Source organism: Schistocerca americana, chromosome X (assembly GCF_021461395.2).
Source record: "Schistocerca americana isolate TAMUIC-IGC-003095 chromosome X, iqSchAmer2.1, whole genome shotgun sequence".
Lineage (NCBI taxonomy): Eukaryota > Metazoa > Arthropoda > Insecta > Orthoptera > Acrididae > Schistocerca > Schistocerca americana.
This window is the reverse complement of record NC_060130.1, coordinates 826,234,834-826,251,538: the sequence shown is the minus strand read 5'-3', so window position 1 is coordinate 826,251,538 and position 16,705 is coordinate 826,234,834. Positions and strand designations below refer to the sequence as shown.

Genomic DNA, 16,705 nt, shown 5'->3' with positions numbered 1-16,705 from the left:
TGTCAGTGAATCAATTTAGAACGTATTTCGTGCAGCTGTGGATCGTCAACAGTGTCTGTTCTTTCAGACATGCATGTAAATAGATCAGTTACATATATTGTAAACAGTAACAGCCAAGTAACACTTCCTTGTAGAACTCCAGAAATTTACAACTGTCGAATTCATCCCGTTGCGAGTAACATGTATCTTGTCCATTACTACATATACTCATATTTTGCTCACTAAAAGGTAGTGCGGAACTGTATCGATTGCCTTCCGAAAGTCGAGGAAAACGTCCCCCAACATCCACGGCAGCAAAAAAATATTTCCTTGCTATACGTCCTTAAAGGTGGTTCCTGGCATGCTCGCTTATTAGCGCTTGTCTGATAGGGCGGCACTATAACAGAAATATGTCAACAGAGCAAAATAATAACAAATGACATTTATTGAGATTATGTTACAATATGGTACTTAGCTTTGATACAATTTGAAGCGTGGCACTTGATGTCCTATACTTAAAACAATGAAATCTAAATAACTTTTCTGTCTCTTGGCAGTTTATAGTATTGTCACTATAACTGGAGATAATTGTGCAAACACTCTGTTTATAGTTCTAGTTCTCCGAAAATAGCAACCGCTAAGTTGGTAGGTAGTCTTCAGAATACTGTACTAAACAGGTTGCAGGAACTGGACTGACTAATTGCTGGATCGTGACTGCTGCGCGTCGTGCTTTGGTGCCTATCGGTGGAAGGATTCCCGTATCTGCCAATACAAGGCGGAAGCAATGTAGTCCGCGGGTGACAGTGCTCCTGGTGGCAGCTGACCACACTATCCGTTGACGTACGCGACACACGCGCGGAAGCAGCAGCGCCATCTGGAGGCTGCTGCACGGAACTGAGAGGCGAGAGGCATGTTGTGCCTGTGTGGTGGCGCCTTCTCCCGGTATTTGTTCTGTACCTTTTGCTTGGTACGTAACAAACATGTTTCATAATTTTACAGCAAACTGACGTCAGCAATATAAGCCTACAGTTATGCGCATCAGTTCGACGAGCTACCCTCAAAACAGGAATTACCTGTTTCGGGTTTTTTTTTTTTTTTTCAACTGTTTGGCACTCTTCGTTCTTCCAACGATAAACTACTACTAGAAGGGGACAAGTTACTTCGCATTATCTGTTTAAAATCTCAAAGGTATTTATCCAACAACCCATCCATTCCAATTGCTGTCCACTATTAAGTGATTTTAGCTGATTTTCTATTCAGCGACCATTTATATCAACATCTATAATTTTGGCATTTGTGTGATGAGTGAACGGAGGGCCCACATTCGGACTTCCCGTGGTGAAGCAGTTTTGTAAGGCCGAATTGAGTATTTCGACCATCTCTCTGTCATCTTCTGCTTTTTTCCCATAATGGTCACTGAGCGACCGAGTAGATGGTTCTTCTTACTGATTTCAAGTAATACCACAACTACTTACGCCTTTTGGTCACATCTGTAGACAATATTGTACTTTTGAATCTCGTGAACGCTTCTCGCATTGCGCTTGTTACGCTCATTTTGGCTTCGTTCAGCTTTTATTTATCAGCTAGACTTCCACTTTGTTTAAATCCGTGATGAAGTTCTCTTTGCTTTCGTAGTAACTTTCTAATACCGCTGATGTACCACAGTTGGTCTTTATCGTCCGTCACAATCTTGCCCGGCACGTACTGGTCTAACGCGTATTGCACAATGTTTCTAAATTTCGTCATTTTTACTCTACATCTTCGTACTCAGAACTGAATATTTTATGCCGACTACTCAGATATTTTGCAGTTTACTTCCGATCACTCTGCTAATCAAAAATATTTTCCCATCTTTCTTAATATCCCTTGTAACATCTGTCGTCAATAATAACTAATGCCCTCCTCTACGTTAATTGATTCGAAATGCACAGGTCTGTTCCTTACTGGGAGGTCGAAGACATTATCGTCACGAGTCTGTTTTGTAAGGAAGATGAGACATTCAAAACAGTCTCACACGAATCCCTGTCTCTGGCATCAGTTTTAATCGCCCATCCGTCAATATATTTTGTAACTATGGACTTCACGGTTCAAGAGAATATAGTGGATTCTATCGATCAAGTATTCGTCTTTCCAGGTAAATCGATTGGAAATGCTCGCTGTAATCGGATCTTTTTTGTGCTTCGATTGTATGGTATGGTGTAGCACACTTTCCGAAAATCTTATCTGTCCACGATGGACAGAAACAGTCTGAAAAATTTGTATGTGTGTTGCAGTGTGGGATGTGCAGAGAAAGAAAAAAAAATCGATACGTTCCGCCGTTTCCGAGTTAATTAAAACTGAAACCAGCCGATCAGGCCTTTGCACACGCAAATTCAAGCACCCAGCCAGCGACGGTGTCCCTAAATTTGTTTCTCGTTTTGTTTCCTAAAACCTAACAAGAGTGTCATAAAAAAATTGGACGTGGGACGATAGTAACGATCGAACCAGAGCCACAGTCTTGTACGCTATCATTTACGCTAGGAGAGCAACTGATGCTAATTGTATTTGGCGGCCTGCTTGAATTTGTGCGCGAAACGGCGTGATCGGCTATCTTCAATGCTAATTGACTCGGAAACGGCGCAACGCGTCGAATTTTTTCTTAACAATTATTTTTCTGCACAGTCTACCCTGCAACACCCTTACAACCTTTTCAGACTGTTTCTGACCACCCTCTATATCCTTGGAGTCTGTAAAGGAACTGAAGAAAAGCCTGTAAAAATTAAAGCTAGATCGTATAGCTCTATTTATCGTAAAATACGGTGAAGTGATAAGCAGTATAGTTTTTACTGGCATGTAAATCGTACGCAGGTGTCCAAAATTAAACCAGCAAACGGAAATTTTGCAGTGTTGCGTTTATTTTTCCACAAAACAGTATAAAGGAGTGATAGTAAAGTGGAAACAATGTAAAGAATACAGAACATAAACAAATGCAGCATGCATAACGATAGACAAAAATGTCCTTCGTTTCTTCCAGCTTAACGGATTTGTACACCAACAATTGGTTAATGGACTCACTATGGGGAGTGACAACCTCTCGCAGCAGTACAAGCCTGACAACGACGGGGCATGCTATGAATGATGTCATCAATCTCTTGTTGAGGCAATAACGCCCCTTCTTTCTGGAGAGCTGCTCGCAAGTCTTGGAGAGTGGTTGGTGGATGCTGACGTGACGCAACACATCTCCTTAGTGCATCCCAGACATGTTCTATGGGATTCATATCGGAAGAACGTGCAGGCTACGCCATGTGTACAATATCTACCGTTTCCAGGAAAACATCGACCACCCTTGCTCTGTGCGGTCGAGCATTATCATCCGTCATTACGAAGTCTTGGTCCACAGCACCTCGCAACAACTGCACATGAGGTTCCAAGATCTCGTCACGATACCTGACAGCAGTTACACCTTGCCAACTCACCCATACAATTTCATGAAGAGATGTTTGAGTGGTAAACATAATCTGTCCCCACATCATTAGGGATCCTCCTCGATACCGGTCTCTTTCCGCAATATTTGGGTCCCGAAATCGTGTTCCATGTTCCCCCCAGACGCAAATCTGCCGAGAATCACTCCCTAGACCAAGTTAGCACTTATCTGTGAAAAGAACTTCGGCCAACTGCTCGATCGTCCAGGTGGCAAGTTGACGGCTCCACTCTAGACGCTGCCTTCTGTGAATACGTATCAGAGGTACACGTACAGCTGGTCTCCAATAGTAAAGGCCACTCTGCCGAAGCCTTTTGTACACCCTTCGCCTCGATACAATGTGTCCAGTGGATGCTACAAGATCAGATGCCATTGCCGTGCAGTACTAAGGCAGTACTGTCGTGCCCTTACAGCGAATTAACGGTCTTCTCTTTCTGATGTCACACGTGGTCGTCCCTGCCCTGGTCTTCTGGATGCAGTTTCGGTTTCTGTAAACTGTCGCCACGTTCGAGAAACAACAGTACGATTCACATTAAGCCATAGGGCCACAATAGTTTCCGACCGTTCTGCTTCCATTCCTCCTATGGTCCTCCACCGCAGTGTGTCAGGTAGGCGTCTTCTATGTGCCATACTTCACCGTCTGTGACTGTGTACACAGCGATTGTGGATGTGAGACTAGCCGGCAAACACTACCCCGTTTGACAGGTGCCGTGACGTCAGCGTTGGCGTGGTTGTCAGTGGACCGGAATGCCAACTCCCGTGCAGAACACGACCGTACGGGCATCTGGTTGGCAGGTTGTGTGATAATATCGTGAATTAGGCACAAGACGTGGAAATAGCGGTTTGTTGCTTCAATTCTGGACTCTACTGTATTCAACGATGAACGTTAACCTTTTATGAAATAAGCAAATCTGATATCTAGTGTGTTGTGTGTTGCAGTGCCGAGCCAGCCGAGGAACGTGACTGTCCTCCGAGTCTCTTCTAACTCTCTCAAGCTGAGCTGGCTGCAGCCCGAGAAGCCCAACGGCCTGATCACGGGCTACCGTGTTTACTACATGCACGCCAACTACACCGAAGTGCAGTCCATGCGCAACGTCAGCTCCAACAAGAAGATCGAGTTCGAGCTCACCAACCTCAGTAAGTTCACACAAACACCAATTACTATCTTTTGTCTGCCGTTTGCCTCTCATCTGGATTTGCGAACTAGTTATTTCCCTCCTTTCTGGTATATTCGTCTTAATGCTACAGTGCGGAAACCTGGTTAACGGACCCTGATGTAGCTTCTTTCTAGCATAGTTACTGAGGGACATAAAACTGCGTTTCCAGCGATAGATTCGTATCAACTTTTTATTCAGTATCATTAGCTACGAGTTTTTACCATAGAACGTTGTACCCTTAGAAGTAATTCCCTCTTTAATTTCAATGAATTTTAGATTTCTGTTCTAACAAATCCCCTTAGTGCTGTGGTAAGCTAAGAAGGCAGCTGAGTGATGCATGTTGGAGGGAGGTAGGTGTGCGTGTGTGTGTGTGTGTGTGTGTGAGAGAGAGAGAGAGAGAGAGAGAGAGAGAGAGAGAGAGAGAGAGAGAGAGAGAGAGAGAGGGGGGGGTGACACGCTGCAACTCTCCCTCCATCCCTCCCCTCTCACTTGCCCCCTCCCTCCCTTCTCACTTGCCCCCTCCCTCCCTCCCTCCCTTCTCACTTGCCACCTCCCTCCCTTCTCACTTGCCACCTCCCTCCCTCCCTCCCTCCCTCCCTTCTCACTTGCCACCTCCCTCCCTCCCTCCCTCCCTTCTCATTTGCCCCCTCCCTCCCTCCCTCCCTTCTCACTTGCCCCCTCCCTCCCTCCCTCCCTCCTCTCTTGCCCCCTCCCTCCCCCTTCTCACTTGCCCCCTCCCTCCCCCCCTTCTCACTTGCCCTCTCCCTCCCTCCCTCCCTCGCACTCCCCTCTCCCTCCCTCCCTCCCTCACACTCCCCTCTCCCTCCATCACTCGAGCTCTCCGTTCCCTCCCTCACTCGCCGTCTCCCCTCCCTCCATCCCTCTCACGCGCCCTCCCACCCTCCCTCTCCCTCACATGCGCCCCTCCTCCCTCCCTCCCTCCCTCCCTCTCTCACACGCGCCCCTCCTCCCTCCCTCTCTCAAATGCTCCCCCTCTCCCTCCCCTGCCTCCCACTCTCTCCCCTCTCCCTGCCCCTCTCCCTCCCCATCCCCCTCTCTCCCCTCTCCCTGCCCCTCTCCCTCCCCATCCCCCTCTCTCCCCTCTCCCTGCCCCTCTCCCTCCCCATCGCCCTCTCTCCCCTGTCCCTGCCCCTCTCCCTCCCCATCCCCCTCATTCTCCCCTCTCCCTCGCTCTCTCCCTCCCCTGTCCCCCTCACTCTCTCCCCTCCCCCCTCCTGTCACTGTTTTCCAAGCGCGAGAGAATGTTCAACTCGCTCGCCCATGGGGTAACTTCGGACAGCATCGGCAGAATGACACAACTGGCTGGCCTCTCACGCAGTACACTCACCCTGCTGCGCATCTCCCCGCCACCTGCCTTCTTAGCTACACACTACTGCAGGGAAACTTTAAATACTTTAGTGCTTTAGTGTGAACAGTATTGTGTTCCCTAAAATCACTCTCCATACTGTAAAACATTTCTTATTGTTTTCTTTATCGGACCCAACACTGATAATGAACTTGCTCAGAAAGTTTTTCGCGGTCTATCACATTTGTAACAGACAAAAAATTTATATTTGTATGTTGTTGTTTACATTAAGCTCACTGGACAAAAAAGTACCACCATAGCACCAATAACGTGTGAAATCGACACGAGCCTTGCAAGCTGCATTTCGGTGTAGCGTAGACCAGATAAGACTGTGGATGCAGAGGAGGTATTGATGTCTTAACTGCTACCATTACTACCACCACCACCACAATTAACTCGTCGGGTCAAAATGCGTGATTATCATCTACGAAATGTGGCATATTATTTGAGACACTGTCAAATGTTTTCAGTTGCGTTAGATTCTGGCGACTTCGCTGTTAGCCGGCCGAAGTGGCCGTGCGGTTAAAGGCGCTGCAGTCTGGAACCGCAAGACCGCTACGGTCACAGGTTCGAATCCTGCCTCGGGCATGGATGTTTGTGATGTCCTTAGGTTAGTTAGGTTTAACTAGTTCTAAGTTCTAGGGGACTAATGACCTCAGCAGTTGAGTCCCATAGTGCTCAGAGCCATTTGAACTTCGCTGTTATCTTCAGATCTGGTGTTGCTTTATGCCAAAAAGTTACAGTTTTAACGTGATGAACGTGACAATTGCTATCTCTGAGGATTGTGCTGCTAGTGTACTACAGTCTTATAAAGTCGGCGCTCTGTAGCCTGTGCATGTGGGAAAAATTACAGAATTTGTAATAGAGTATCGACAAAGGGTGCCGTATTCAACAGTTTTTGCTAGCCCGGTATCAGGCTAACGCCCACCAACAGCAGCCGTGCACACAGAAGACTAACATACTCTAGGAATAGTTAAAATAGTTGTAGTGTATTGTCATTGTCGTGGAATAAAGACGGGAATATGAAAAACATAAAATTAATTACAAACCAGTGCCCTGCATTGTCATATCGATACACATATCCAACGTCTGGTGTACACACAACACTGTACGTGCCATCTAAGAGGATTAAGTTGGTGACACACCACATTCCCATTATCGATTTGTGTCACAAGATCTCTGAACACAAAATATTAATTAACGTACATGTTAGAAGAGCGCAAGTACATCATAACGCGAAGATCATGTTAATACGAGTGAAACAGCGTGGAAGCTTTAGTGGTTACATCACGTAACTAGCGCCTGCTTTATAGGAAATCAAGGAAACACGATGTATGTCAAGACGTGGGGGCTGCTGAGGTCATCGGTCCCTATGCTTACACACAGTTTAATCTAACTTAATGGGGGTAGGACGTCAAACGGGCCGACTTGGAGCAGGAGAGGCATCACAGGATATTTTAATTTCCAGTGTCTATACTTTTACAAATAAATTCATAAACTTTGTCAGCATCACCAGGAAGGATTCAGGATTCACACTCATTGCAGTGGAAGGTCGAAAGCATAACGAAGTGATTTTTTTTTTTTACGTGTGAAATTTCATCATTTTTTCACTTACTAATGGCTGAATTTGTTGCTGTAGGTACACTTTTCTTCATAAGTTAGAGAGATTCTTCGTTGAATTTTGCACAGCATACATACCATACTTACAGGTGTATGAAACTCTAGAATTTATGTAATTTATGAAAAAACGAATGAGCTGTTATATTTTAAACTTCATGTTTAGAAAAAACACAAATTTTGTAGTTGATTACCTCATTTTTTACCACAGTTTTTAATAGATTTGGAAAATTCTAGAGTTTTATACACCTTTAAGTATGGTTTGTATGCTGTGCGTAATTCATCAAAGCATCTCTCTTACTTGTGAAGAAACGTGTACCTATAGCAACAAATGCTGCCATTAGTAAGTGAAAAAAATGATGAAATTTCACATGCAAAAAAAATTACCTCGTTATGTTTTCGAACTTCCACTGCTATGAGTGTGAATTCTGAATCCTTCCTGGTCATGCTGACAAAGTTTTATGAATTTATTTGTAAAAGTATAGACAGTGGAAATTAAAATGTCCTGTGGTGCCTCTCCTGCTGCAAGTCGGTCCGTTTGCCGTTTGCCTTAACTTACGCTAAGGACAACACACACACACACACACACACACACACACACACACACACACACACACACACATGCCCGAGGGAGGACTCGAACCTCCGACGGAGGGAGCCGCGCGGACCGTAACAAGCAACAGAATGCTGTTCGTGAATCGTAGCACAACTGGTCGAATCACCAGACTGACGTACAAATTTGCAGTCAGGGCGCGTGGGATAACCACGAGAGTGGTCCTGCTGTCATTCGAAATCGCACCCCAGACCGTAACTCCAGGGTTAGGTCCAGCGTGTGTAACACGCAGACAGGTTTGTTGCAGAACCTCAGCTATCCACCTTCTAACCAACATACGGCCATCAATGGCACCGAGGCAGAACAGCGTTCATCAGAAAACACAACAAACCTCCACCCAGCCCTCCAATGAGCTCTCGCTTGACTTCATTGAAGTCGCAAATGACGGTGGTTTGGGGTCGGTGGAATGCGCGCTACAAGGCGTCTGGCTCGGAGCTGTTCTTGGAGCGCCCGATTTGTAACAGTTCGTTGTGTCACCGTGGAGCCAACTGCTGCTGCAGATGCAGTACGATCCGCTAGAGCCATACGCTGAACTCAGTGGTCTTCCTTCTCGGTAGTGCCACGTGGCCGTTCAGAACCCGGTCTTCTTACGACTGTACATTCTCTTGAACATCGCTGCCTTCAGTCATGTACAGTGGCTATGTTCCTGCCCATTCGTACTGCAATATTCAGCTATTACACTACCTCGTTCAAACTCAGTGGCGTGTTGTTAAGGGGAGGTTTACTATCTTTGGCCCGAAAAAAGCATGTTTTTTGAGAATTTTTTTCTCGGGACGTGTCATAGATATCAATGTCAAATTTCGTCAAAATGTTTATTGATATTTCCTCTACAAACTGGAATTTTTTCGACCGGAAATGTAGAAGAGCAAAGGTGGAAGTGTCGTCGGAACGAAACAAAATTTCGATGTAGACCTCCACGCGCGGTGTGACGCAGGTCAGCCGGCTCATCTGAAATCAAAATTGAGTTGACGTTAACGAAGCATATAAGATTCTTTAAGAGTTTTACCTCGCTTAAGTTATTTGGACCATAAGAAACAAAATGGCGGCCATTTGAAAAAATAGGGTTTTTTTTCGTCGATTTTTCGAATTCGTCGGCCAAGTAAAAATATTTATGGTTGATGGATCGGAATAAAAGTGGTAAAACTCCTAGGCAATTTAGGTAGCTTCGTCTGAAACACAGAATCATGCCAATCGGTTCAGTAGATTTGAAGTTACCAAATCGCGTGACAAAAAAACGTCATTTCTAGAAAAACGCGTTTGAAGTTTTGACTACATATAAATGCAATATTATGCAAGGTACGTTCAGTCTGCTATTCCGGGTCCATAAACTAGTCCTTCCTCTTCCTCGTAGAGGGCTTTCTGCGCGATCTGGGCCATCCTGCGCTGCTCTAGAGCCGCTCATACGGCCGGTGACAAGCGGTTTTCGGCCGCTTGAATCAGGTGGTCGTCCGAATGCTTGGCGAATTGCGTCGAATAGAGTCCCAGGGTGACGTCCATCATTGTCGTGGTCTTCAGAATTGCTGAATACCCTTCGTTGAAGGTACTCACTGCCAGGAAAGTCTCAGTCTCCACAGTCAAATGGTTCAAATGGCTCTGAGCACTATGGGACTTAACATCTGAGGTCATCAGTCCCCTAGAACTTAGAACTACTTAAACCTAACTAACCTAAGGACATCACACACATCCATGCCCGAGGCAGGATTCGAACCTGCGACCGTAGCGGTCGCACGGTTCTCCACAGTCTTCGCACCAGAATGAAAGTGCTTGGGGGCAAACTTCCAAACACACGCGTTCGAACTTTCATTTGAATTTTGTGTGTTTCCTCCCAAGCACCGGTACAATAACTCGTCTTCCGAAAGAAAAAAACTTTTGCGTGAAAAAGACCGATTTCAAGCAGGTGCATTTTTTTGTTCATCCGCGAATAACAAACATTTCCGTTCTGCAGAATGAGATTTTCACTCTGCAGCGTAGTGTGCGCTGATATGAAACTTCCTGGCAGATTAAAACTGTGTGCCCGACCGAGACTGGTAGAAGTAAAGCTGTGAGGACGGGGCGTGAGACGTGCTTGGGTAGCTCAGATGGTTGAGCACTTGCCCGCGAAAGGCAAAGGTCCTGAGTTCGAGTCTCGGTCCAGCACACAGTTTTAATCTGCCAGGAAGTTTCATTTCCGTTCTGTATTCGGAAATACTGTTTCAGGGGTGGATTCCAAGCACTTTTATGGATCCAAAAGTGCAATTTTTAAAAAATCGATTTTTTGAACCAAAAGATAGTAAACCTCCGCTTAATGGCGTCTTTATCGCCTTGAATGCATTCTTGACGAACATCAACTGTCCGTCCAATCTCAAAGGTACCTAACGCTCACGGCCGTTACAGAGTGTATTTAAAGCAAACCTGATTTGCATCCTCGTAGTGGCGCTACTAGCGCCACTCTTATGCGACTGGCGCGAAATTTGAATAGCCAGTATCTGTGAGATATAGAAACAGGCCTACCAACTTTCGTTTATGTCGTACAACTCCTTTCTAGTGTTGCGATTTTTTTCCGTCAGTGTACTTTTACTGACTTCACTGCGGGGCATTGGAACTCACCCAGTTCTCAGAGTAGAATTCTACGAGCGGGAGAGGCTGCCTGTGAGCAGCAGGTAGGTAATCTTATTTGCTGCGATTTCCAATCTATCGCCTGAGCATCACTTTTAGATCCGAGCAAGTATATCACACGCTTTTGTTTCCAGTCTGGCTGTTTAGTCCTCTGCCACCACAATCAGTATGTCAACTGCGTAGGCTATGACTCCTGACACTTCAGCGTTTTCATTCAGAGCTGTTAGCAATGGCTAAGTAAGGCCACAGGAAATTGTTCCACATATTTAAATCCCTCTTTACAACTCATAGTGATTCGCCTCACTGCATTACTGAATGTTGTGCCCCATTCCACAGTGCTCCCTTCACAATAATGTAGGAAGCTGTGATATAAACATTTTGGGACCTGTAGGTGTTTTTCCATGGGTTGGGAAGGCAGCGCGAGAGCGCTTCACAAATGGTCACCTAACTTCAGTGGAAGGCTGTATAAGAAAGGCGAGTGCTTAACAGAGAGTCTTACAAAACTGCAATACTCTGCATTCCAGTATGAGTCACTAAACGTATCACTTCGTCGCGCAGTGACCAAGAGAGTAAAACTATTGAAGTTGAAGCTTACACGCACAATCATCGCCGACATGGACCGGGGTTCGATTTACCCTCCGCCAGATGTGCAGATGTTGGATGTTCATGTTGGATGGAGTAACGCTGACTCCCAACACCAGTATTTACCCCATGCGAAGCGATTTTTCTCCACTAACCGGGACACTGGATGACAGTTTCGGTTTGCCATGGCGTTTCGCTGCGAATGTGACCTAAATGCCTTGCAGACTCGGCTGTATATTTCTGCTAAGCCAGTGGACAGTGTGCGAGGCTACGATTGGGAAATCTTCCACGCAACACGATTACTTTTCCGTTAGAGTCCGCACACCCCTGTGTGACGCAGGACTAATGAGGCCTCGATTGACGTCGTGAACAGGAGTAGCTTACAGTCCCCAAACAGTTTCTTCCCGTTCCACCTCAATCAACGAAGTTTGCAGGCGCGTGAAGCTACTATTAGCTGTGACACGGCAGGTGAGAAAATTTTTGTCCAGTGACCTTAAGTACATTTTTAATCTTTTTCTGCTTGGTTCTTACGTTAAGTGCTGCCCACGCACGCGGGTTGCAGTATACATCATAAAGGTAACAGATTTGAACAATTTGCATGCTTATTATTTAAATGACTTGTTATTATGAATTTCAGATGTGTAACTGATAATAGTTCGTAACTTTTTCTCTGTTCTCAAGTGCACATATGAACGCTCAGAATTCGTCATGAGTTACATACTTTATATCACGTAAATCTGAACAGTTAAAATATGTGAACATTCTGTACGTAGATTCCAAAATTGGTATTTGATCCAGTATTAAAACATTTGAAAAACTTACATCCATTTAGAATCTCTTGTGTCTTGAACAGTAGAAACGATTATGAAATGTAACATAATAACTGCAGCTGCCACAGAACAACTCGTGGTAAAGAAACCAGTGTCATGAATATACCTGAAAAGAAACAAAAAATGGTACACATTGAGAACTGCTACGATTAGTGTATTCTTCGGAAGAACCTCTCTGACGAAGCACAGTTTAGTCCTTCGGAATAAACTAGATTTTAGATCAATGCTCCTCCCAACTTTCGGGATGTCTTCGTAGAAAAGAACGAAATTCACACCTTTACACAGGCATGTTCTTTTTCGGTATTAACAGAAGATGCAACTTCGGTGGAAACATATTTTTCACGTGTTTGAAACTTATAGAACGGCATAACAGCATAACGAAATCATAAACACCTGCTGTGACGTGCACGTATTTATCGACACCCAGTTTTGGTCAAATAAAGTAATAAACATTACAGCAGCTTCTGGTTGTTGCATGATCCCGTGCAGCTCTGTTCAAAGAAAACAAAGTCTCAGAAACTACACTGCCCGACAAAGTAAGGCGCCCAGAAGGGGGCGAGGAAACGAAAAGTAACTTCATGGGTAGAGATGGTATTTGATGTTATTTCAGTGATTGAAAAATCGAGTCACATTTATAATGAAATTGGCAGTATGACCCAACTGCTCATTACGATGTTGTACCCCATATGGTCTGGATGCATGCACCGATTCTGTTGGGAAGGGTGTCACAAAGCTGTTGTGTCTTCTTCTGAGGCCAGCTGATTTAGAACTGTTGCAACTGTTTCTTGATATCCTGGATACTGGCACCGACATCTGAGGTGGTCCCACACACGTTCTATCGGGAAGAGATCTGGGGACCTCAACATTACTCATACGGACCATAGAGACACGTGCCAAGTTTGTAGGAGCATTGTCCTGTTGGAAAATGGCACCAAGATGCGGTCGCAACATACAAGGGCACAGGATATCCATGATGTACCGTTGTGTCACTACCAGATGGGACCTGACGTCATACCCGATGGCTCCCCACACCACGACGTCGGGCAGTAAAACCGTTGTGCCTGTCGAAAACATTGGAAGAATGGTACCTATCCCCAGGTCGCCCTCAAACTCGTCGACAATTGTCATCCGAGATAGTGCAGAACAGCGATTCATAGCTGAACAAACTGCGCCGACATTCATCAGCAACCCATGCTTCCCGGTTACGATACAGCTCCAAACGCAACCGTTTGTATTGTGGTGTTAACGGCAGCATACACGTGGGATGGTAATCGCCTACTGCACCTGTTGCGAGTTTCTGACCAGTGCTGCGGGATGACACATAATATTGCACGGAGTCCATTATATGTTCTATGATGGCAGGTGCAGATGTGAAAGAGTTACTATGTGCTCGGTGCATCATATGGCGATCGTCCCTTGTGGTGGTCAGACGTGGTCGAGCGGAAACTTTACGGCGAGTATGTCTGCCCTCATGTTCCCATGCAGTCGAGTTTCGCGCCACTGTCACATCCGGATGCCCCAAAAATCTGATTACTGCACGATTCGACCAGCCGGTCAAACGAGACCAACAGTGAGGCCCATTTCAAATGTCAGGTGGTGGTAACATTGTGTCACAAGAGTACACGGAATGTCCGAATCCTTCATAGTGCTCACTCAACATCTTATATCCCTACCAGGCCTTGTAACAAATCTAAACACGAACAGAACTAATGCATTCTAGTAGCCATTCTACCTGACGCAAAGAATTGAAACTATAGTTGTTTACACCCCACATGAACCATGAACAATGGACCTAGCCGGTGGTGGGGAGGCTTGCGTGCCTAAGCGATGCAGAGCGCCGTACCGTAGGTGCAACCACAACGGAGGGGTGTCTGTTGAGATGCCAGGCAAACGTGTGGCTCCTGAAGAAGAGCAGCAGCCTTTTCAGTAGTTGCAGGAGCAATAGTCCGGATGATTGACTGATGTGGCCAACATCAACCAAAACGGCTTTGCTGTGCTGATAATGCAAACTGCTGAAAGGGGAAACTACAGCCGTAATTTTTCCCGAGGGCATGCAGCTTTACTGCAACATGGAGAGCTGCGTCAAACCAGTCTCTGGACTGAAGACCACAACAACAACAGCAACAGTTGTTTACATACCCGACGATGGTGTGTACGTGTACGAAATGACATTTACATCCGACCATGTCTTCTGGGTGCTTCACCTTTTTTGTCAGGCAGTGTAGTTAAAATCGCAAGTATTGTTTTCTTGTTTCAAGGCGCTATATGGGAGAATGTATTCTTCGTTCGCTGTTAGGATGGCAATTCCTAAACGTAGCGACGTCGTGTTCAGTTGAATTGCATTCATTTAAATGAAGATATCGTTGTCAACCAGAGAAAACTGGCATGAATAGCTAATCGTGCAATGTAACGCACGTGTCGTGACTAACGATAATTCGCGTCATCAGTCGGTTTAACCATGTAGACCATCCTCCATCAAATCCGTTCCCTTAGTGGTGCTACTCACGCACACCCTGTGGGACACTTCTGGTTGTAGTCATCGGAAACCATACGAAGAAACATCTATGTCAGCGAAATTTTGAGTGAGGTCTGGATGTTTGCTCGATACACTCTTGGCTTAGATGAGTGCTCGATAAAAACAGGGAATACGTTCTCGAGTGCCAGTCTGGCACAAGTTTTCACTAAAGACGATATAATCATTACAAATTCTGTTATGTCTCTGGGAATCGTTAATGTCATTAAGGGGTCACATAAAAGAATTAAAGACAGGTATTCCTGACAGATTATAGCTGTTGGTCCGGTTGCAATTCCCAGAGCACTGCCTTGTACGGGCATTGCTCTTAAAGTCCTGGCCCAGTGCACAGTTGTAATCTGTCAGTTACAGTGCATATACCGCTGCAGTATCAATGTTCCTTCGATATCTGACAATTTGAAAAACAGAACAGGTCGCCACCTCTAAAGCCCGTTTCAACGAAGTAGTGATGTCAGGGAGTTCGGTCAGTTAGTTTGTGATACTTGAACGCTCGTGGGATGTGCTGTAGTGATTACAGTTGCTACTTTTCTTTCGGACTGCCACATCATCCTTTATGTAACTGGTAATCATATTTGGGCCTTTCATCAATTCGCCCGTGGTACTAAAATCTTTGATCTCCAGCTATTCCAAATTCAAGCCGCCTGTGTTGATAACTGGCATTCAGTTCTCGTATCTACGAAAGGCACGGAGACGCCCTAGCAGTGTGCGGCTCTCGTTCTGTCACAGCTTACGTCGTGTGTTTGTACAGCGAGATAAGCCCAAATAGCTCGTTCCTGTGCACAACATCTAAGTAACTGTTAGGTCCTAAACCTTGGCATGTGATGTCAAGCAGTTTCTTATTTGTTAACCTCATTTCGAAACTTAGGTAACTATTATTCGGGATTTGAACAAACACTAAAAATATTGCATGAGCAATTGCAAGACAGCTAACTGAATACACTAGAAGAAATGACTGCAGGCCTTACACTCATGCTGAGCTCTTTGTTTACAGAATTTATACTAGACTTTGTAACACAAGCTATCGGCCTGCGAATTTTTAATATTTTTCTGTAAGTCATGCTCCACATCTTTAACAAAAAACATTTTTATGTATAACCACCAAGACACTGCTAAAGTTTTCGTAGTTCTGCAACGAGTTTCGACGGTCTGCTATCATCTGGCAGACTTCAGAATTTTGAAATGGTGTGTACCACACGTCCATAGTTTGAAAATACGTTGTATACCTATTTTGTTCTATGAACCTAAATGAGTGTGGAACGTGACATGACATCATGTAGCCCAGAGCTTATGCCATACTCCGGGCCCATTTACGTCCACAGCACTAAATACACACATTTTTTAAAGTTAAACGTCTGTGGCATACTCCATTTTAAAACTCTGAAAACTGCCAGATGACAACGTACTGTCGAAACTAGTTTCAGCACAATAAATATTTTAGCAGCTCTCTGGAGGTAACACGTAAGAAATGTTAATATACTTTCAAATTGTAAAAGTACGTGAAGCGTTCTTCTGCTTAGAAGAGTCTTGCACTTTTGTGCATTGAAAACAGTTTTACTTTCCGTTTGGAACGAAAACTTATGCAAGACCATAAGGGAGTTTCACGGCATATGCGTAGTCTCGTGAATATTTTTCTTTATTATTAGCTTTTGGTTTCATGACCACACAGCCATCCGTAATTTGTATATATATGTAAACTTTTATTAGTTTGGAGTTTTATTTATGTAGAATGATATTAGCATATTAATAACAGTATTACTGTTATTACAGAACGAAAATATTAAATTCATTTACAAAATAGTTGTATAGTTATCATTAATTTGTAGTAAAATTCGCTGTGCTTATGCACTACAATGTGTGTGTCCATTTTGTGCTCTGTCACGTTCGGTAGCTGGAATCATTGCTCCAGACGATTCTTTTCTTCCTCAGTTGGTCTCCCTCCGATGCAAACTAAGAGTGGCATTATTCGCATTTGG

The 16,705-nt window shown here is 44.8% G+C and overlaps 1 protein-coding gene across 3 annotated transcripts in view; it reads left to right on the top strand.

Moving 5' to 3' along the window:
• The window catches only part of LOC124555084 (tyrosine-protein phosphatase 99A), a 490,245-nt gene that overhangs the window by 255,527 nt on the left and 218,013 nt on the right, over nt 1-16,705 (top strand). For 2 of the 3 annotated variants that reach the window (XM_047128877.1, XM_047128878.1), the window contains exon 2: nt 4,379-4,576. In XM_047128877.1, coding sequence (XP_046984833.1) covers nt 4,379-4,576 — 198 coding nt within the window. Of the gene's footprint in view, nt 1-4,378; nt 4,577-16,705 lie in introns of those variants that run through there. The other variant, XM_047128879.1, reaches the window with a different exon arrangement.